At 45.1% G+C, this 24,051-nt stretch overlaps 1 protein-coding gene across 1 annotated transcript in view; it reads right to left on the bottom strand.

The window, feature by feature from the left end:
- Nucleotides 1–24,051, bottom strand: part of LOC117359964 (putative neutral ceramidase C) — a 185,863-nt gene that overhangs the window by 5,944 nt on the left and 155,868 nt on the right. Inside the window, 3 exon segments of the mRNA XM_033943469.1 lie at nucleotides 2,183–2,271; nucleotides 11,642–11,701; nucleotides 17,921–18,073. Coding sequence (XP_033799360.1) covers nucleotides 2,183–2,271; nucleotides 11,642–11,701; nucleotides 17,921–18,073 — 302 coding nt within the window.

Consider the following 24,051-nt stretch of genomic DNA (forward strand, 5'->3'; position numbering starts at 1 on the left):
GCCAGCCTTGCATTTCTCTCCCTCCCTCCCTTTCCCTTACCTTCTCTTGTGGTAAAACTGGCGATTTCTATAAGGCTATGTGCTGTATTACAGCCGGAGACTTGAAGTCGCATCGCGTTGCCTGTTAGAGAAGTCTCCTCCGATGCAACCAGAAACAGGAAGTTGCATCAGAGAAGACTTTTCCAGCAGGCAACGTGACGTGACTTCAAGGCTCCCAGCAGGCAACGTGACGTGACTTCAAGGCTCCGGCTGTAATACAGTGCATAGCCTTATAGAAATCACCAGTTTTGCCACAAGAGAGGGAAAGGGAGGGAGGGAGATGCATGGCTGGCCGGCCAGCCGTGGGTAAAAACCACCGTATCATTCTCTAATCAGGACAAAAGTCTACTTCTACAGGATTTTTCCAAAAATGCTTCTGCAGGCATTACATTTTTTTCAGCTTCCATGTGCAAAGTTTTCCCCATTTTGCTAAAAAGACATTCAAGAAAAAGGGATGATAGTATACAATTGGAGGGGAAAAGGCTCAGGAGAAGGAAATACATTTTACTAACAGAGTGGTGCATGCCTTAAATATCCTCACAGCAAAGATAACAACAATGAAAATTAAGACAGACTTTATAGGCCTGTATGGAACAGAAACAGAGCACAGTGATAAGAGACCTATTAGTTTTATTGCTGAAAGTAACTGATTCTAAGAGTAAAATAATGCTGGACAGAGAAGTCCGTCCATTCTCATTATTCACATGTTCCTAATGCGTGATTTTGTGTATCTGCAGTTGCATCAATTGTTATCAATATTCCCTATTCAAGCAGCTTTCTTTGCTTTCACGTTCACCTTGCAGTCAGGCATTTGCTTCCAGATATGGCTCCCAAGCATCCAGAGAGTGAATTATAATAGGAAGGAACCGTATATGCTGGGAGGAGAGAAGCTGATATGCACGGACGGGGAGAGGGACCTCGGGGTGATAGTGTCCGAAGATCTAAAGGCGAAAAAACAGTGTGACAAGGCAGTGGCTGCTGCCAGAAGGATTCTGGGCTGTATAAAGAGAGGCGTAGTCAGTAGAAGAAAGAAGGTGTTGATGCCCCTGTACAGGTCATTGGTGAGGCCCCACTTGGAGTATTGTGTTCAGTTTTGGAGACCGTATCTGGCGAAAGACGTAAGAAGACTTGAGGCGGTCCAGAGGAGGGCGACGAAAATGATAGGAGGCTTGCACCAGAAGACATATGAGGAGAGACTGGAAGCCCTGAATATGTATACCCTAGAGGAAAGGAGAGACAGGGGAGATATGATTCAGACGTTCAAATACTTAAAGGGTATTAACGTAGAACAAAATCTTTTCCAGAGAAAGGAAAATGGTAAAACCAGAGGACATAATTTGAGGTTGAGGGGTGGTAGATTCAGGGGCAATGTTAGGAAATTCTACTTTACGGAGAGGGTGGTGGATGCCTGGAATGCGCTCCCGGGAGAGGTGGTGGAGAGTAAAACTGTGACTGAGTTCAAAGAAGCGTGGGATGAACACAGAAGATTTAGAATCAGAAAATAATATTAAAGATTGAACTAGGCCAGTTACTGGGCAGACTTGTACGGTCTGTGTCTGTGTATGGCCGTTTGGAGGAGGATGGGCAGGGGAGGGCTTCAATGGCTGGGAGGGTGTAGATGGGCTGGAGTAAGTCTTAACAGAGATTTCGGCAGTTGGAACCCAAGCACAGTACCGGGTAAAGCTTTGGATTCTCGCCCAGAAATAGCTAAGAAGAAAAAAAAAAAAATTTTTTTAAATTGAATCAGGTTGGGCAGACTGGATGGACCATTCGGGTCTTTATCTGCCGTCATCTACTATGTTACTATGTTACTATGTTACTATGTATATAGGTACTCCAAATGCTGACCCATGCAGGAACCTAACCCTATTTTCCTAATAGGATCTATTGTTTACTTTCTGCCATTTTGAAGCATGTGTACACTGGAACCTAAGCTTCATTTTCCCACAGACTCAGCATTCATCATTTGTGATTTCGCAGTTCGTGAACATTTTTGAGAACTATACTACCGCAAATAACAAGAATGGACTGTACCATGAAAAAAAACCTTGCATTTATGAAAAGCATATGTAAGTGCATTTCCACAATGGACTCTCATTGTGTGTTGAATTTAAATATGCAAATTCTTTATGAAACTTTTTACCTGGTTTCCCATGAAGCATCATTATGAACTATTTGCCATTTGCTTAAATCATTCTCATATTTCTCCACTGTAAGGAAGGTATGCGTATCCTAGAACATAATTAAAACAGCTGACATAAAACATACATGCACATAAAACAAAAAAGGAACACTACAATCATAAAAACATTTTATAAACTTGCTCGAGGAGCTCAGAACCGTAAAACATACATGATCATCATTGACTCAGGTGTGCATGAAACATCTCCAATTTTCAACCAATTATTAGCTATAATTGGTTTTAATTGGTGCTAACTGGCACTAATTAGCAGTCATGTGTGTAACTGTCCTTCGTTGCTATTCTATAAATTGCACGCTAGTATTATATAATGGCATCTAGGTTTATAACTGCTATTATAGAATTTGGGCTTAGTGTGCATTATCCCAGGACCTAAATTTAGGTGACCTTTTGAGAAATTATTCCTAAATGTCTTTGGTTAGCCTTTAAAGCTCCTTGTGGTCAAGGCCCCAACCATAGGACCCAAGGCCTGATGTAGTATATCTAACGTGACCATTTATTTTTTTCATCAAAATGGGACATCTATTAATATTCAGTCCCGCCTCTAATCCCGCCCTAGCCCCACCCCAATCCCGCCTCCAATCCCACCCTAGCCCCACCCCCAATTTCTTCCATTCATTTTTCATGTACACACAATATCTTATTATTTCATAATGGTAGCCATAAAATTTTTTTAAAAAACCCACAAAGCACCCTATACGCAGAGAAAATGTTCATTATTTATATTTGGGGGGTTTCAACGATGTCACCTCAATAACTATAGAAAAATAGACAAATATACTGCAAAAATATAGACAGCAGATATAAATTCTCAAAACTGACACATTTTTATCACTAAATTGAAAATAAAATCATTTTTTCTACCTTTGCTGTCTGGTGATTTCATGATTCTCTGGTTGCGTTTCCTTCTGACTGTGCATCCTATCTTTCATTTCTTTCTGCACTCAGGCCCAACAATTGTCCCTTTCTATTCCCTCCCTCCTTCCTTCCTATGTCCTTAGTGCCCCCAGTACCTTCCTATGTCCTTAGTGTCCCCAGCGCCTCCTTCCTATGTCCTTAGTGCCCCCAGATCCAGTGTCAGTTCTCCTTTGTACCTTTGTTTCAGGTCTCCCTCTCTCTCTCTCCCTCCTCTGTTATGATCTTGCCTCTCTCTGCTCTTCCTCAGGGGCTCTCCCCCTCTGTCTGCACCTCCCAAAGTCCTGCTTCTGCCTCCTGTCTTTCCCCTTTGGTCCAGGCCTTTATCTCTCTAGTCTTTATTCTACTTACAACCCCCGCTTCTCTGTCATTTTCTCTCCTTCCTTCATCCCTCCTTCCTATGTCCCCTCACTGCCTTCCAGCCTTTGTCCCACCCCCTCCCAAAAAGCCTGCCGACCTACCTCCCCAAAGCCAGCCTTCCCCAGAGCCAGCCTGCCTGCCTACCTCCCCCAGAGCTAGCCTTCCTGCCTCCCCCAGAGCCAGCCTGCCTTCCTCCCCCAAAGCCAGCCTGCCTACCTCCCCCAAAGCCAGCCAGTCTCTGCCTGCCTACCTCCCCCAGAGCCTGCCTGCCTACCTCCCCAAAAGCCTGCCTACCTACCTACCTCCCCCAGAGCCATCCAGCCTGCCTGCCTACCTCCCCCAAAGCCTGCCTACCTACCTACCTCCCCCAGAGCCAGGCAGCCAGCCTGCCTGTCTGCCTCCCCCAAAGCCGGTCTACCTCCCTCCCTCCCCCAGAGCCAGCCAGCGAGCCTGCCTGCCTACCTCCTCCCCCCCCCTACCGCGGAAAACAAAAGCCTCCCTCCAGGCCCAATTTAGGTCCACAGCCACTGCTCCTCTGCTGCCACTACTCGAACCCGGAAGCCTTCTTCCCAACGTCAATTCTGACATCAGAGAGGATGTTCCGGGCCAGCCAGACAGCGATTGGCTGACCCGGAACGTCCTCTCCGACGTCAGAATTGACGTCGTGAAGAAGGCTTCCGGGTTCGAGTAGTGGCAGCAGAGGAGCAGCGGCAGTGGGCCTAAATTGGGCCTAGAGCGAGGCTTTTTTTTTTTTTGGTGCGGCAGGGGAGGGACAGGAAGTGATCGCCTGTCCTGTTGTCCCCGCGCACAGCTTCGGGACGCTGTCCCTGAAAACGGGACATTTTGGCGTCCTGAAGCTGTGTGTGGGGACAACGGGACAGGGGATCCGAAAACGGGACTGTCCCGTTCAAAACAGGATGTATGGTCACCTTAGGTATATCTCACATCAGGTTCTTAGAGACCATATATTTGGCTCATATCTTAGAGAGGTAGAAGTTGATATCTATGAGGGAACAGGCTTTCTTCTTTGCAGTTCTTAATCTCTGGAAACAATGTTGGAAACAATGTTAAACAAATGTTTAAATACTTATGCTTACTAGTTGACCTTGTAATTTTTCACCCAAACCTGAAAACATGATGCTTCTCTCACTTGTTGTGGGATTTGGTTTGATGTGATCTTTATCTTAGGTTTTGTGATTGTTATATTGGGTATGAGTGAGTTGTTCTATTAATGGATGTTGTGAAGTGAGTTGTTCTATTTGGGGATGATCAAGAGTTGCTGAAATAACAGGTAATAATGTTTTACTTTGTCTGACAGTTTTGGGTGTTATTGTTTTGAGGCATATTATGGAGCCATTTTAAAGTGCAGTAAAGTTTTACACATACTGTGCATTAACAGGAAAAAGTAATGCACGATAAGTGTAAAAAACCTATGCAGTGAAAGCAGTAAGTAAGCAGAATATCTGCCCTACATTTACCACAATAGGCAGATCAATACTACAAAGCACTGTGTTATGTGCAGAGCAGTCTTTGCACAAATAAATAATCCATATGGCATATGCCATGGCAGTGCTACCCCCCCACCCACCTCCCCACACACACACACATATTCCACTATCTGATACTCTCTATTAGCCCTCCCATCACTGCCCTGATCAAATTTCCTAACCCCACACAATCATATCCTCCAACTCTCCTGATGGCATATTCCTATGATCCCCACCAACCTCCCCATCATCAAAAGTCTATAGGCTTCTCCTCCTCCCCAATGCACTGCCCATGTGGGTCCATATGAACCATCCCTCCACAGCCCCCTAATTCCTTATCACCTCCAGGTCTTACCTAGAGCACTACAGTGGGCTGAACATGAACAGTTCCCCTCTCAAAATGGCTGCCATGGCCTCTAACAGTAGTCCCAGGTACTATCAATAGAGGTTAACCTTCCTGGTAAAGATCCTGTATGTTAAGTAACTAGTGTGGATTTTTCCTGCACTAGCTGTTTTAACCTGTGCTAGAGGTTAGTGCAGGTGCATGCCATCGTCTAATGCACTGTAAACCCATGCTAACTGCTTAACAAAGCTTAATGATGTACCTATTCTCCTCCCATCTTAAAAAGATAAGAATTGCCGCTGCTGGGTCAGACCATCGTGCCCAGCAGTCTGCTCACGCGGCGGCCCTTAGGTCAAAGACCAGCATCCTAACTAAGAGTAGCCTTACCTGCGTACATTCTGGTTCAGCAGGAACTTGTCTAACTTTGACTTGAATCCCTGGAGGGTGTTTTCCCCTATAATATCCCCTTTGCATTTGCACACAAGAGAAATTAGGCACACTGTTTATAGAACAGGAGCGCAAGTCTGTTTTGTACCCAAGGTCAAACTAGTATTAATTAGTGTTTGTTAATATTAATTATTGGTACTTATTGCCATTTTAAAGCCAGTTAGTTAATTATGTTGCCTGCATAATTGGCCATATTCTACAGCTATGCTGTCCATTGCACCTACCTTTGGGTGCCATTTATAGAATTTGGGGAACAGCTGCAGTTGCTCAACACTATACTGTACACATACTGTAAAGGCTCATTTTCAACGTACTTAGACACACAAATTACCACAGGTTTCTATGGTACTTTGTGAGGCTAAGTGCTTTGAAAATGAGCCCCATAATGCCACTGAAAGTTCTTACACCAATGAACTTGTCCCAAGCTTTCTTGAATTCAGATAGTGTATTTTTCGGACCATAAGACGCACCACTTTTTCCACCCCCAAAAAGAGGGTGGAAAAGGGAGTGCGTCTTATGTACCAAATACAGTTTTTTTAAACACCAGCCCCTGCCCCCGGTACCTTTTTGTAAATGCCGGTAGTCCAGCGTGGTCTTGGCAGGAGCTTTCCGTGCCCCTCGCTGAATGACTGCCCTTTCTTGATGTAGAATGCGCTGCCAGCCTGGTCCTACGCTGTTCTCTATGGAAGCAGCTGCACACACACCGTTTCCTCGCGCTTCATAGCCCCGCCCCAACGCTTGTTTCTTTGTGCTCGCTCCCCACTCTTCCTACTTAACCATTAGTCTCTGGTCCAGAGCTCCACCCCCTGCCGCGGGTGGAGCATGGAAGCTCTGGATACATCCCGGTAAGTCCTGACATTAGCCAGGTGAAGGGGGATAGGATAGAGACAAAGATCACATTTCTCTTTACAGAAAAAACTGCCCTCACCCCCTGCAACTGAAATCTACCTTATCTATCTCTGCAGATGATAGAAACAGTAGATTAACTATGGAAAGATATTTCACCATTAACTGAAGAGCATGCAAAGATGGAGAAATACGCTGTTTTATGAGTTCAATTAGCTACTGTAGAAATAAAACTAGAGAAAAAGCAACAGGTCCTGAGGCTGTGGGCTAGCTGTGGTTTTACACCAAGGCCCACCCAGCCAGATACCATAAAGAGATAAACAGACCATGGTCAGAAAACAGAATTCTCAGAAGAAAGAATTCATAAGAAAAATCATCTAATAGAAAGTATCAGAGATGTTTAAAGTTGGGAGGGGGGCTTGTGCTCGGAAATACTAATATGGTGGGGAAACAGGCATTTCGGGGAAAAGGTAGGTTTTACGGAAAACAGAGTGGACATATAACATGACGTAGATGAGAATAGCCAATAAATGAATGTAGTTAGGCAGTAATGCATAAGTAAATAGCCAATAAGGATGTATCATGTGATATAGACCAACGTGGTGTTGGCCACTAAGAAATGTATAAAAACCAGGCCTTTAGAAGGGAGAGGTCAGAACAGACATCAGAGGACCTCTAGGCCTAGAGATCACCTTCTGTATCACCTTCTGTTACACTATATACTAAATGATTTATTCCTGTAAGCTGTTATTGATTGGGTAAATAAATATATACTTATTGAAACCAGTATATAGCGTTCGAGGTCTCATTACCGAGGTAGGCCTGGACAGCTGCCTACTTCAGTTATGTTTGCTCCTAAAGCCTGGCCCCACCCCCCTCTCCACGTCCGTTCCCGCTCTCCATCACTGACTCGTTGCTCCTCTGCCGGTTACATGGGAAACAGTCAGGGCAGAGGGAAGAAGGAGGTCTACTCCTACTACAATGGTGAGTGATGGGGACACCGTAGCCTCCCCTTCCTCGGAGCACAGCCAGGACTCTAGGCTCCGCAGAAACATGGGGGATGAGCTGCTTCACTGGGCCCGGTGGGGGAAGTGTCATGGAACTCGTAGCGCGGGGGGAGAAGAGGAGGTCTGAGGCCCTGAAGCACCGGGACCTTCTTTATAGAGGGAAGCCAGCAACAAGTAACAAAGGCTGCAGGAAGCCCTTCACTCTCTTGAGATGCTCAGCTCCAGAGCCACAAATTCCTGCACTTCCAGTGCTCAAACGCTCCTGCATCACCCACATATCTCTGAAGTATTTCATACACAGGCCCCTGCATCTCCTTCACCCCCTGTCCCTAAAGCATCCTCATACCACCAGCTGCACCAGACCACCAGATGCACCTACATGTAGAGGAGGAAAAACCAAGAAAAAAATTCTGAACCAAATTTTTCTTTCTTGGTTTTTCCTCCTCTACAGGTGGGTGCGTCTTATGGTCCGATGCGTCTTATGGTCCGAAAAATACAGTACATTTTTTTTTTTTCATTTCCACTCCAAAGGGAAGCCATTCCATGCATTCACCTTTCCATGAAAAAGTATTTTCTAAGGTTACTTCTGATTCTATCCCCTGTCACCTTCATCCTATGCACCCTCATTGTAGAGCTTCCTTTTGACTGAAAGAGACTAGTCTCATGCATATTTATGCATGTACTCCCTGAAGGGAGTACATGCATATTTATGCCATGTACTCCCTGAAGGGGCAATATCTCTATCATATCTCCCCTCTCCTGACTTTCCCCCAAAGTATAGATATTGAGATCTTTAAGTCTGTCCCCATATGCTCTATGACAAACTCTACTGACCATTTTAGTAGCTGTTCTCTGGACTGAGTCTATCCTGTTTACAGCTTTTTGAAGTTGCGGTCTCCAGAATTGTACCCAATATTCTAAATGAGGTATCATCAGATAGTGCTCACATGGAGCATGGAAGGAGTGTGGGCATACTGCCTAAATCTAAAAAGAGCTGGCAATATTCAGCTGCAATCCTTAAAGCTATATAGATAAAGGGCTCCTTACAAAGCCGCAGTAGCAAGTCCCAGCACGGCAAATTCGAAGCAGTCCATAGGAATTGAATGGGCTGCGTTGCATTTGCCATGTGGGAATTGCTACCGTAGTTTTGTAAAAGGGGCCAAAGTTAGCAAAGCAAAAAGGTTGCCCTAAATTCAGTGGCGTACATAGGATATGTGACACCCGGGGCCCATTATTTTTTGACACTCCTGCTCTACCCCCCCCCCCCCCCCCCAATATAAAAAAAATATTTTTAGTAATGTTACCCCAGGTGTAAGCCATGAGGGGGGGTGTTACTGGTTTGGGAGTCATAGTCCGGGAACTTCCCTTCTCACAGCCCGGTGCCTAGGCTCTAGGTAGTCCCTGTGGCCCAGCATGTTCCCAGCCTTCTCTCCTGTCCGATGGCCCTTTACCTTCCGTGAAGCTGAAAAAACTGCCAGCCTCGGTAGTGATTCAGCTACATTGCCAGCAGCACCCCTTCCTGCTTTCTGTGTCTGCCTCTGCCGCAAACCACTTGGGCGGACACAGGATGTTGCGTCATTGGCAGATGCGGAAAGCAGGAAGGGGAGCCGTGGGTGACGCAGCTGAATCACTGCCGAGGCTGGCAGTATTTTCAGCTTCGTGGAAGGAAAAGAGCCATCGGACCGAACAGGCGAGAAGGCTGGGAACATGCTGGGCCACGAGGACTACCCAGAGCCTGTGAGAAGGGAAGTTCCTGGACAATGACTCCAAGGCCGGGAACACCCCCATCATGGCTTGCACCCAGGGCGTACCCCCCCCCCACCTCCCCCTTGGGTACAGATAGTGACTGAACATCCCCAGTAATCCTATAGCAGTGGTGTGTGCTGTTATATATATACCACATATACTCAAATATAAACCGAGATAACATTTTCCCCTAAAATAAAGGGAGGGGGATGTTAACTTGAATATAAACCAAGAGTTTCTATTCAAGTGCCACCCAGCTGTACACCTGCCTGCTCCCTCCACTTTCCAAACCCAGCGTTGGCTTCTCTGCAGGCCCACCTTAAATCCTGGTGGTCCAGTGGTGAGCCGAGTCTAGATAGGAGTGATCACTCCCTCCCCTGAGATGAGGTGTTAGATCCCGATCTGGCTATCAGCCAGCTATAGAATCACCGTGCATCCCCTCCTTCCCTCCCTGCCTCAGAGAAGTAGTATAGGCCTCCACATAGGCCTACCTTAGTCAATGGTAGTCCAGTGGAGTGAGTCAGGAAGGAGGGATCCTTTTACACTCCTGCCCATGCAGTCTCACTGAAAAAATGGCTTCTGCAAGTTCCCATGGCATCCTCGCAAGGTTGCCGAAGTCTCACAAGTTTGCCATGAGAACTCATGGCAGTCATTATTTCAGCAAAACTGCATGGACAGGAGCAAAAGAGGATCACTCTTGCCTTGACTCATCTCGCTGGACCACCAGTGATTAAGGTAGGCCTGGGGAGGCCTACGCTGTATCTCCGAGGCAGGAAGAGAGAGGAGGGGGCGTGCAGTGATTCTACAGCCAGCTGGCAGCTGAGACAGGACCCGACACCTCACCTCAGGAGTTTAAATATTGACCCAATTAACTTTGTTGAAATACTGTTTGCTTAATTATCAATAAGATCATACAATTCGAAGCTAGGGGTGTTTAAGTTAAAAGTGTGGAGGATCTGCTGGATTCAACTGAAGTTTGTAACCAAAATGAATGGTTGTAAATTGCCCTCTTGATATTCAGCCTGCAGTGGTCAGTGTTTTTAAAGCCACTGACAGCCACAGGCAGAGTTAGATCTGGATATTCAATGCTGGGCCTAATCCAGGCACAAGCACTGAATATCCGGGTGATGTGCAGTTGCAAGCAGTTATCCAGGTGCCGGCCAATAATTCAGACCAATGTAAAGATAACTGAGCAGATAAAGGTAGGTCAGCTTCTTTGTTGTCCTACTCCTAACTTTATCTAGGCTCTTACCCAGTTATCAAACTGAAAATCACCACTAACTTAGTACATCCTAGCTCCAACTTAGGGTTGCCAGATTTCCTCTTTAAAAAAAGAAGATACCTGGATTGCTTTGTTCTGCCCCAGCCCCGCCCCATTCCTCCTCCAGCTCAGTCCTATTCTGCCCCAAGCCCCGCCCCCTAGCCAAACCTCCTTTCCTGCGGTCTGGAGGGCCTCTGTGCATGCGCAGATCTCGGCAGAATGAAATAACGCGCATGTGTATGACAGCATTGTGTCAACAACCACACATGCACAGAGGGCCTCTAGACATGGCCTCGAGCTCAGGGACCTCCAAAACCTAGACAAACTGCCGGGATTTGGAAATCTCTCCGGGCACCCAAACAGTCCTCTAAAGAGAGGACATGTTCAGGTTTCCCTGACATCTGGTAACCCTACTCTAACCTGATCTATCACTGGGCCGCCCCAGGACTAACTGGCAGATAATTAGTGGCACTGTCTGGTTAATTGCTGCTTAATATCAGTGGCAAAGTTGGCCAATGTGATTTAATCAGATAAAGGCCTTTTTTGCCACGTTCATTTGTTATGAATATCAGGACTTACAGTGAAAACCAAAAAAAGGAGCATTTGCCTCGCCAGCCTGCGCTGGAAACCTCTAGCACTGTTTAGTAAAAGGAGCCCCAAATTAGGCAGCGGTACAGCATCTACTGCCACCTAAGTTAAGGTGCCATTTTCAGAATCCAGGCCTAAGTGTAATTTCCTAATTGCTCATGCCTAAAATGTCTGTTATTTCTGTAAAACTTTGCTTTTGTAACCAGGATAATCACATTTTGCAATTAACTTGTTTTAATCCACTGCTTATTCCTAGGTTAAGCAGCATACAATCTTTTTACTACTTGGGTTCTAGCTAGGTATTTGGGACCTGGTTTGGCCACTGCTGGAAACAGGGTGCGGGGCTTGATGGACCTTCGGTCTGTCCCAGTATGGCAATTCTTATGTTTAGATGTGACTTACCATTTTGTAAACAGAATTTCTTGGATTTGCACTTACAAAAGTTATTTCAGCAACATTTCCCTAAGAAAGACAGAAAGAAATATTCCAGATTTTTGAATAATTACCACCAGAATATAGCATGAATTTCTAAGATATGTTTTTATAGAAACGTATTGTGATTTTCTTATGATCAATGGAATACACTATTTCAATCCTGACCGACTATAAGATACACCACTGACCCAATTTCCACAGAATCTGTCTAAAGCAAGAGAGTTTCCAGTGACCTTTTTTTAAGTCGCCCACAAAGTTTTCCAATATTTTAGTGGTTTGTATTTCTTCAGTGATTTTGTCCCTTTTCTGTCTGCTTTTCAGGCTAACTTAAGTCATTAAACAAGTCTGCCTTCAAACACTGAATCCAAATCCCTGCATGAATCCATCTTAATACTTCAAAAATGTAATTAATCATATGTATTTAGGGCTCCTTTTACTAAGGTGCGCTAGCGTTTTTAGCGCACACAGGAAATTATCACACGCTACACCGCGCACTACGCTTCTAGAACTAACGCCAGCTCAATGCTGGCATTAAGGTCTAGCGCACTCAACAATGTAACAACGTTAAAGCCCTAGCGCACCTTAATGTAAAAACTAAATGGGGTTAATTTGATAATGCTTTTCCACGTGTAAAGTTCTACAGAGGAGAAATAACTCATAAAATTGTGCATGGGTACTCATGTTGATCAGGTAGAACCTGTGTACTTTTCAGAAATCTATATATATAGATGCTCCCAAGAACATCATTTGGGTGGAGATATGGTGCACATGTGTATTTTATAAAATACAGTGGTGCCTCGCATAACGGCCGCCTCGCACAGCGAACGCTGCGCACAACGAACTTCTTGTCTTGATTCGTACAACGGACTTCGTTTCACACAACGAAGTCGCCCGAGCTGCATCGCTTAACTGCCCTCTCTCCGCCTGGCTCCCTGTGCAGTGGCGCTACATATTTTAAACCTCCCCCCGCCGCCACCGCATATTTTTAAACCTCCCCCCGCCGCCTGGGCCTGCGCTGATCTCTGAATGGCTGCAGTCAGCTCTCGCGGGACTCACAAGAACTAACTGCAGCCATTCGGAGATCGGCATGGGCCCACACAGGCGTGCAGAGGAATTGCTCCTGATCTCTGCGCTTCTGGCCTGTACGACACTGGCTGGGAAAGATGGGAGGAATTAAAAAAGGTACTGGGGAGTATGTGGGGGGTGATTATAATACACAGCAAGGATCAACAAAACCCCTGTCTCCCCTCCCCTTCACATATATCCCCTCTATATCATGCTAACAGCTCTAACAAGATAAATTTATCTTTTTTTATGTCATTTTAGCATATTTTATGCTACAGAACGAATTATTTTTTTTAACATGTATTGTTATGGGAAAACGCGTTTCACATAACGAACTTTTCGCATAACAAACTTGCTCCTGGAACGAATTAAGTTCGTTGTGTGAGGCACCACTGTATCTATAATAAAGGCTCCCAAAAAATATTTTACCATAGCACTATCTATAAAAAAAATTATTTTTAATATATTTAGTGCTATGATAAAATATTTTTCCAGAGACTCTGCTATAGACTTTTTTGATGTGTAGGTTCTAGATTTGATGAGAGTGGGATTTTACGGTTTTGGTATTCTATAAAACATGCAGTGCAGTACAGACTTTTAAATATCTTAGAATTATGGTTGATTATCAATTAACCTTTGAAGATCAAATTTTAAACTTGTTTTTATACACTGAGAATGTTACGGGCAGTAAGAGGTCAATTTGTGGAATGTAATTTGCCTTCTCTTATTCATGCATTTATAATCTCAAAATTGGATTATCGCAATATCTATATGGGTTTTTCAAAATCTAGATTTAGAAGACAACACACAATTCAAAATATTGCAATTAAATTACTTGGATATAAAAAGAAGTATGATAGAGTTACCCCATTGTTTCTACAATTTCATCAGTTACCAATTCAGTATAGGATTCAATTTAAAGCTCTAAATCTAACTCACAGATCTTTTTTTCCACAACAACCAAATTATTTATCTGCATTAACTATACCATATACACCAATCAGAACTCTTAGATCATTCTAGAGATCCCCCTTCAGTATAAAGGGCAAAATGGGAATCAACCAGATTATGGAATCGGTTACCACAGGAATTGAGATTGGAAGGGAATTTTAAGGCTTTTAAAAGTATGCTAAAAACTCTTTTCTTTCAAGAGGTATTTGGAGAAGATTCTGTTGCAGCAGAAATAATTCACATATTGAATTACAGAAATAGGCTCTTTCTTCATTGAGATTCTGTAAAAACCAAGATCAGAAAATTATTTGTGTGTGAATGAGTAAGTGCTATTGCTGGTTCTTAATTTAGGTCTGTCCTATTGATTACCATTTTCCTTATAAGCATTTTGGATTGTATGTTATAATTTGAAAAATCCAATAAAAAAGTTTTAATAAAACTAAAACTAGAGTACACACACACATTTACATCTTCTTCAGGGCATGTATAAATTTCTGTATGAGAATTAGTACATTATTAGTTATGAGAGTGTACTGAATACAATAAAGGTACATACGTGAGTGCACACATTACCTTCATAAAATAAGCATAATGGAGGTAATTTTATAAAGGTATACCCTCTTATAAAATGCCAACCCACATAAAAGTAGGCACCATAGAATAATGGCATGAACTTTACATGAGCAGACTTCAAAAGCATGCATGGGTATTATACAATGCCCTAATCTACACGTGTACTTATAAATTATAGGTGCAACCATTTACACCTGCTTCCGGGTAAGTGTAAATGTCTTACAAAGATTCATGGTCATATATTGCCCAATATTCAGAACTATTTAACCAGACAAAAATGGCTCTTGACCATCTAAATAGCACATCGCTGCCTAAGAGCTAATATTCAATGTGAGATGGCTGAATATTAGCAGTTAGTGGCTAATGGATAGCAGCTATGTCATGTGATTTAACTGGCTATCTGTGAAATTCAGATTGCCATACGCTGTTTTGCTGTTCTAATTTTGGGGCCTTTTAACTAATTTTTACTAACCTACATTAAGTACTAACACGCATCATAAAATGGAGTACTATGGGTCATGCTACAGTGTCACATGTTAATTTTAGAATGTGCATGCGGTAACTGCGGGCTCAGCTGATTTGGAGAAAAATATCCCTACCATGATCAGCTGAAATTAGCAGGAGAAATGCCCACTCCCCCCTGCCTAAAACCGCCTCATACCCTCCATCGAGATTGGCAGTAGGGATGCCCGCTCCCTCCTGCTGCCACCACCACCCCCGAACCCCTGACATCCTCCATCAAGATTGGCAGAAGGGATGCCCACTCCCTCCTGCCTTCGGCCCCCACAAACCCCACCATGGTAGATCGGCAGGAGGGATGCCCACTCCCTCCTGCCACCACCCCCCCTGAACCACTGACACCCCCTAACACCTCAACACCCTCCAAACCTCTACACCCCCACACCAACACCCCCAAACCCTAACACCCCACCTCACCCCACCACCCCTAAGCCTACCCTGACACCCCCCACCCCCCTTAACTTTCAAAAGGAGGCCTAAGGCCCTGATTGGCCCAGGTGCCTAAGGTCTTAAGCTCTTTCCCGGTGCATCCCAGGATGCACCGGGAAGGGTAAGACCCGCCATTTTGAAGAGGCGGGCCTTGCGGCCAGAGGTATCCCTCCAGCCCTCCTTACTTCTGAAAGGTACAGGGATAGGGGTTGTCAAAATGGGCTTAGGGATGCCAGGGTAGGGTGTTGGGGTTTGGGGGGTGTCAGTGGTTCAGGGGGGCCGGTGGCAGGAGGAAGTGGGCATCTCTCCTGCCGATTTCAGAGGATTGGTGTCAGGGGGTCCTCTGCCACAGCTGGCTAAGCTAATTGTGGCAGGAGTATTTTCCCCCTGATCAGCTGAGCTGACAGGACTCTCTAAAGCTGCGGCTTCATGGAGTTCTGTTGGCTCAGTTGATTGGGGATTCCCTTGCTGCGATCAGCTGATGAGAAGGGATCCTTCGGCAAAGATATGCGGCTGAGCTAAGGCGTGATTCTCTAACTGGCACCGGTAACAGGGGTGCTGGTTAGAAAATGGGGTAGTTAGTTGTCTGTTTACTTGGGCAGATGTGATTCTGCATAGGACGCTGGTACCCAATTCTTAGCCACTTATTAGGTGGCTGCTGAGACTGGTGTCCTATACAAAATCAGCCCCTATGTGTATATTTTATACAGTGCACAAATATATTGTAACCAGTGTTCCCTCTAAGCGGGCGGGTGTTGTGAGCAAACTTTTTTCACTGTGAGCTAAAAATATCGGGCGCCAGCAAGTTATGAGCCAAATAAATATGTTGCTTTCTACCACAGAACTTCCTTACGTTTGTATGGAATCTATCCCCTTTCAACTTTAGAGAGTGCCCTCTCGTTCTCCCTGCCTTAGCTACTAAGTCTATTCCCTTCAGTACCTTGAATGTTTCTATCATGTCCCCTCTCAATCTCCTCTGCTCAAGGGAGAAGAGGCCCAGTTTCTCTAATCTTTCGCTGTACGGCAACTCCTCCAGCCCCTTAACCATTTTAGTTGCTCTTCTCTGGATCCTTTCGAGTAGTACCGTGTCCTTCTTAAAGTACCAGTGCTGGACGCAGTACTCCAGGTGAGGGCGTACCATGGCCCAGTACAGCAGCATGATAACCTTCTCTGTCTCTTCAGTCCAGCATCTGCCCCTTCCATTCACTGTCTGTCTTTCCCTGCCATCTCTCCTCCTGCCCCCCCCCACCCCCCAATTTGGTCTAGCATCCATCATCTTCCTTCTGTTCCCCTCATGGTCTGGCATCTCTATCCTTCCCTCCCCCCTGTGGTTTTTAGCATATCTCTCTTCTCATTTCCTCCACTCAGATCTGATCATTCTCTGCTCTCTCTTCCCTTTTCTTCTCTGGTCTTCCTTCTCTATTTTCTGCCTCCATCTAAATTAAATTCTTTCTTACTATTTAGTCCCGTTTCCCTCTTTTCACTGTGTCTACACACAGCTTGTCACCCCTTTCCCTCACCCCTCCATTATCTTACTATTTTCTTCCCCCTTTATTTATCTCCTCCTTCCATCCAGTATGTGTTCTTTCCCCACTTCCATTCAGCATCTGCTCTCCCTTCTCAACTGACATCCATCTGCCTTCTGCTCTCTCTCCCTTCTTCTCACTTCCATCATCTGTCCCCTTCTCTCTCTCTCTCATCTCCTCCATTCCATCATCTGCCCCTTCTCTCTCTCTCTCCCCCCCCCCCAACTTCCATCATCTGCCCCCCTTCCCCTCACCTTTGTGCCCCTTCTCTCTCTCTCTCTCTCTCCCCCCCCCCAACTTCCATCATCTGCCCCCCTTCCCCTCACCTTTGTGGGTCACTTTCTTTCCCCTGAGGGTGGCTCATGTCACAGGGGAAGCTTTGGCCGAGCAGAACCGCTTGATTGACAGTGGAACTTACTTGATTGATGTCGATGCTGGGGCCCGTTGCCGTTTGAAGGAAAAAAAAAAAAGGTGGAAAAAAGGAACCTGTAAAGGCGAGAGGAAGGGAAACCTCCAGGACAGCTGCTTTTTGCCCTCCTTCAGCAGCCCAAGAGTTCAGACCAGCAGCGGCAGCTCTGTATGCTTTTAACTTCGGCATAGAGCTGCCCCTAATCAATAGTTTAGCGCGGTTTCATGAGGCAGCCTCGGGGCCTTTGATAGCCGGCCCGCTTCGATGATGCGATGTGGGCCGGCCTAGCAAAGGCCCCGAGGCTGCCTTATGAAACCGCGCTAAACTATTGATTAGGGGCAGCTCTGTGCCGAAGTTAAAAGCATACACAGCTGCCGCTGCTGGTCTGGAGGTGCGGAGACAAGGCAGGAGGCAAACGCGGTGGAAGGCAGGAGTCCCGGCGAAGGCAGGAGTCCCGGCACAGCGACTGCAACAGGAAGTTGCAAGTCAGCTGACGCCGGCCTTTCGTTGCGGCGGGGACCGAATCCTTCGCGGACCGGCAAGATTTTGTTTGCGGACCGGCGGTTGAAGAACTGTGCTCTACACTGTGTGCGCTGTGATGAGAAACTTGTGCGCTGCGAGGTAATATTTTGAGCGCCAGCACACCCCAGCGCAGCTTAGCGGGAACACTGTTAAACTCTAGAAAGAACTTTATAAAATCACCTTCTTTGGTTTCAGCAGATTATGATGAAAGCAATTGCAAACTGACCTTCCTCAATGGTTACAAATACTTACCAATTTATACAGTGGCTGAACATCCTGTAAAACGCTACCAAAAGTCATGTTTTCTGGTGTTTTGTCAATCGGGTTGTTAAACAAAAGGACTATCAGTTTCTTCTCATCAAAAAATGGTGGTTCTGGGCCTTTTGGCAAATCACTAACTGTGTCCTGGAACAGAAGGTCTTTATGTCAGAGAGCAATATTTTAAAAATCCATACATTTGAAATGAAGGGATTTAAAATTCTATTTGAATGTTGAACTAAAAATAATATCAGAAAATATGAACAGCTGTGGACAGAATAATGATAGCATTTAGAACAATTATAGTAAATGCTGTTATTAATTTGGTAAAGAAGAATGTTAAATTATATTCTATATTGGATCCTTGACTGCCATACCTAATGAAAGAAGCTTCAACTTTTTTTTCTGAATGTGTTAACCAATTGCTTAAATAGTGTATTTGAATCAGGGAATTTCCTGCCTTCTAATGGTGATATAATTTTAACGTACCAACAAACAACAGCAGAGGTCCAGAATAATGATGGTGTGTAATTTTATTTGTCAAATCACAAGGTGTTGTGCGGTGGCTCCGGTGGCTCGACACGCACGTGCTTCGGCCTCTACAGGCCTGCCTCAGGAGCCTTTGTAAGACAAAGCTTGATTGTTTGTATAATATAGATACTGATGAATCACAACACGACTATGAAGACACAAGACATGCACTGTCCACACCAAAAGTGAACTCACAGATCGTGCAAACCATTCACATCAACTTATCTTGTTAGCATGTTTGGCAGAAGCAGAACTCCAAGCCCGACCGACAATGGGAATGTGAAGGACTGGGTGTCTAAAGGCACTTTAGCATTAGAGAATGACACGGTGGCGGTTTACCCGCGGCCACCGAATTTTAGCCGCGGGTCACCGCCGAAAACGGGGAAGAAAACTAGCAGTCGCTGCGGCGACGGGGACAAGGCCATTCACCACCCGCGGGGCGGTGAATGGGTCTTGTCCCCGCAGTGAGGCATGAAGGATCGCACGGTCCCCGCAGCTCACACCCGCCTGCCCAATCGATTCTAGTGTTTAGCCAGCTCTCTCCCTTCTCCTCACCTTAGTTTGTAGATTTTCTTTTTCGGCGACCCGCACGCTATCAGAGAGCCGCGCACCCGCTGCTGCTCAGTTTCGATCTTCTGCTCTGACGCAACCGGAAACAGGAAGTTGCAGCAGAGCAGAAGATTGAACACTGAGCAGCCGCGCGTGTGCGGCTCTTTGGGAAAGCGTGCAGGTCGCTGAAAAAGAAAGCCTGCAAATTAAGGTGAGGAGAAGGGAGAGAGCTGGCTAAACACTAGGATCGATTGGGCAGGCGGGTGGGGGCTGCGAGGACCGTGCGATCGCTAGTGTTCCCGGCTCAGACTGTAAGGAGGGAGTGAAAGGGAAAAGGATTCTGGGCCAAGGGGATGAAAACGGAAAGAAAAACCCACAGCAGGAAAGAAAGGGAAGGACAGGCAGGTGAGCCAGATGCTAGAAGCAGGGGGGGGGAAGAAAGAGGGAAAAAAGCTAGATGGGGTTGAAAAGAAGAGACACACTGGTATGGAAGAGGAAGATAGGGGAAATCTGGACACAGGAAGGTAACAGAAAGAGGGGAAATTATGTGCATTGGGGCATAGGGACAGAGACAAAAAGGGGACATGCCATGTGGATGGAATATGGACACAGGGGGGGGCAATGGCAGATACATAGGGGAGATATTAGAAAAGTATATAAAATCGTACCCGTTTGAGGCTTTTATGTATGCAGCAGTGACGGTGACGGGGCGGTGAATGGGATGGCAGTGGCGGTGACGGGGCGGTGAAGAGGATGGTGAGACGGGGACGGGGCGGTGACGGGGATGGTGAGACGGGGACGGGGCGGTGACGGGGATGGTGAGACGGGGACGGGGCGGTGACGGGGACCAATTTTTTCACCGTGTCATTCTCTATTTAGCATGCTCAAGGTTGCCTATGCTGAAGTGCCTTTGAGGCTTTTCCTCCATTTAACTAAATTATGAGTTTGCTTTGCCTTGTCACATCTTGGGTTCCAGCCTTCTGTTAAGTTTGGGAGTCAAAATTATATCTTCAAGTCCCCCAAATTGCTGTGACATAAAGCAGTGTGCTTTATGTCACAGCAATTTGAGGGACTTAAAGATATAATAGTCCAATAAATCAAACAAAAATACTCCAGTAAAGCTATGAAACCTATAATGTATTAGGAGGAAAAGCGTCAGACCTCACAAACTATACTCAATGTGCCCAGATATCTTATAATTAGAAGCATATAAACCTCCTTTTCACGTTTATTAATTTTTTTAAATTTATACACTGCTGCCTATAACTAGGCAATTTACAAATAACCATACATTTCATAGGTCACAAAAACAAGCACAGCACACACATACCCCCCCCCCAAAAAAAAAAAAAAAAAAAATCTCTGCAATGCCATAAACAATCCAGCATAATACAATCTTCAAATTATACAGATAATAAAAATGCAGTTGCAAAAATATTGGTCTTCAAAAGTTGTTTTTTTTAAATTCCATCGATTCACACACAACCGCAAGTGGTCAGAAAGGCTATGCCACAATTTCACTCTACAATAGCAACAATAGATACTCTAGAGCAGGGATCTCAAAGTCCCTCCTCGAGGGCCGCAATCCAGTCGGGTTTTCAGGATTTCCCCAATGAATATGCATTGAAAGGAGTGCATGCACATAGATCTCATGCATATTCATTGGAGAAATCCTGAAAACCTGACTGGATTGCGTCCCTCAAGGAGGGACTTTGAGACCCCTGCTCTAGAGTCAGCAGTGTCCTTTTGGCATTCTATCCTGCGATAACATAGCACTCTCTGATAGTAATGATCTACTTGGACAAAACACAGTCAAAGATTGTTTAAAATACAGAGAAACAGGAGCATATAGGGCTTGATGAACAATAGACAATACCTTATGCTTTGTCTTAAACAAAAACAGCAGCCAATGGAGTTGACAAAGCACCGGGGTGATGTGAGCAAATCTAGGCATGCCTGTAACCAGGCAGGCAGCTGTATTTTGCACCATCTGCAATGCCCTATATATGGCACTTGATATGCCAAGATATAGTGTGTTGCAATAGTGAAGTCTAGAAAACACCAACAGCTATACTACAGACTTAAAGTCAAAAGGAGAAAGTATGGACTTCAAATGAAAAAGCAAGTGAAGCTGTATAAAATAAGATTGAATCATTTTAGTCACTTGAGCTTGCATATTAAAATGATATAATCAACATTCACCCTTAAACATACATCCCCCCCCCCCCCCCCACACACACACTTTGTGGCCAAAATTCCATACCAACATCACCTCAGGCTTCCCAATATTCAAATTTAAACTATGTTTCATCATCCAACTAACTTTAGTAAAATCCAGACCCCCCTTAGACCCGCCCCCAAGTCCATCTAGTTCCACCCATCCCCCACCCTGTTACGTCCCAGTCCTGCCCCCAAACCTGACCTAGACCCACCCCAGTCTCCTCTGCCCCTCCCCATGCTGCCTGCTCTCGTCAGACAGGGGGGCATCCGTACATGCACGGATGCCCTCCCACCCAACGTGATTTCAAGGAAGCTTTTCAAAACCCAAACAAAGTGCTGGGTTTTGAAAAGCCGTCTGGACCCCCGAACATGTCCTTGAAAAGGAGTACATGTCTGAGGGAAATCCAGATGTCTGGTAACCCTAAACATGCTGCACATTCAATCGATCATTCAGTTCAGAACCCTGCAATCCCATCGGGAAGAAAAAAATAATGTTATCTACATATACTGTATAGGTGCTAGCTCTATGATGTTGTGTGTGCTAGCATCCTCAGTATTTTTTGCAGCACTGCTCAGACATCTTCCCAATATAGAGCTGCAGGGGAAAGCCAACCAATAAGCTGCAACCAATAAGCTGCAAAGAAGGCAGGACCAGTGGTTTAGTTGACATCATTGGCCAGACAGTCCTTATTCAGCCAATAGGCTGCAGGGGAAAGCAGGACAGAAGCAACGTAGGTCAGAGAGACTTCCTGTCTTTGGTCTACCTACCATAAAAGGGGGGAGAAGTGCAGAGGGAGGCACTGGGAAAGGAATGAAGAAGTGATAGAGAAGCAGGGAAAGGAAAGAGTAGACACTGGCACTGATAAGTTGTGAGAAAAAAAAAATGTTGAATGAAGAGATATGGAATGTGAAAGGGAGAACAGAGCTGAAGTGAATGTAAGCTGGGGGAGAAGCATGGGCTGTGATGCACTGAGAAGTGGATGAGGGGAGGGCTGAAGAAAGAAGTAGAGATAAGGATTAGGAGAACTGTGTGAGATTCAAAGAGGAGGGGGGACTGATGGGAGAGATTGGCTGAGAAAAGGGTTCTGAGAAGATCAGGTTACAGGGAAGAAGGACTAAGCGGTGAAGAAAGGGATGGAAGTGGCAAGGAGGGGTGAGACTAGGAAGAAAAAGAACAAGCAACAAAAAGATAATTTTTAGATTTTGGGGTTCATGGTTCAGATTATCCAAGCCCAAGAATTACTGGGTGGGAGATATATTACTAATTAGGGTAAGTTTTGGATAACTGCTGGTGTCTGATCTTTTCTTCCAACTTTTTGGTCACTGGGATCAATAAGCTATTTCAAAAGAAGGATATGGAAAGAGGAGGAGGTTGTAGAAGCATGAATACCATGAACTGAAAATTTTCCTTTTAAAACTGACTTTCTCTTGGCCGCTGTGATATTGAGAGAGAGCTATGGTCAGGGATTGAACTGAAGGAAAATGGAGAATAGCACTGTTCACATTCATCACCAAAAATAAAAATGTATTTTTCCCTCATTACATGCCACAGGAGATAGAAATGGTGGGGGCACTGGCTATGTGAGCCTAAAGAGGTAGCACAGCAGCTGTAGCAGGAAGAGTGGCAGTATTGGGGTTGGGGGAAAAGGGATATGCTGTCTCACAAACTCTTATGTTTCCTGGTTTGGTTCCCTGGCTTCTTTTGCATCATTGTTGAATCCATGTTCCTCTATTTGCTCTAGGTAAAACTCTGCAGCCACCTCCTAGGTCTCAACTCGGCTTCTTGAGCTGGATGCTTGTTCCTTGGCTATGAGAGCCATATCCTGCAGGCAGCCCAGAGCACAGTGGCTTAGTATGAGTGCAAACTCCTGTGATCTAGGCTTCTAGAACATGTTCTCCCACTCAGCATGTAATCTTTGAGGTTTCAAACTATGATCCTTATTGGGTTTCCAAAGTTCAGGGTGAGCATATGGCAAAGAATCTGATGTGGGCTCTGCAAGTGTCCATTGGTCTAGAATCTGTGAGTGCCAGGGTAAGTGTTGCAGTGCAAAAGAGAATGAGGAACCAGTCCCAGAAAACAGGGATGTGCCAGGAGCCAGGGAGAGTAGAGCAAGGAAATGATCCATGCCTTTGATCAATAGGACATCACAAACTGAAAATAAGTTAAATCTACAGACAAAAAGAAGTCTCACTATAGAGGAGAGTGAGAAGTGTGAATTGAATCAGTAAAGGGATGGGAGAGCCAAACCTGCATGACATGGTAACTAGGTAGGGAAAAGTGCATTGAAGGGAGAAGAGGGAAATAGAAGGCTGGGAAAAGGGAAAATGAGAAGCAGAACATGTTAAAAAAATTTAGGGAGTAGAGCAGGCCAAGAGCAATTAAATTCCCTGCCCTCCAAATATAAAGCATCAAATTATGCCTATGCAGGAGGAGAAAAATTAAAACGTACAGAGGGAGGATGGGGGAGATTAAATTTAGAAAAATGAAAAATAAATTGGGGGAATAGAGTGTGGTATAGATGGACTGAAGGAAAAGAGGGGCTGGTTAGAGAAACATGCTATAAATGGCTTGAATGGAGGGAAGGGGAGGGAGAGAGAGTGAGTACAATGCTGACACACTGAGAGGAGAAGGAGAGAGTGGCTGGACCCTCCCTAGCTTTTGGTTTGTCCACATTCCCTGTCCCTGCTCTTGACATTCAGATACAGGCTGATCATCACTAACATTTGCTACCAGCTCATATTTTGGTTTTCTTTTGCTGGGTGAGGGGAAATTTGTTGTGAGTTATAAGTTTAGCATCCCCAATCCTTTTCAAAAGTTGGCTCTT

The sequence above is a fragment of the Geotrypetes seraphini genome, chromosome 4 (assembly GCF_902459505.1).
Source record: "Geotrypetes seraphini chromosome 4, aGeoSer1.1, whole genome shotgun sequence".
Taxonomy (NCBI): domain Eukaryota; kingdom Metazoa; phylum Chordata; class Amphibia; order Gymnophiona; family Dermophiidae; genus Geotrypetes; species Geotrypetes seraphini.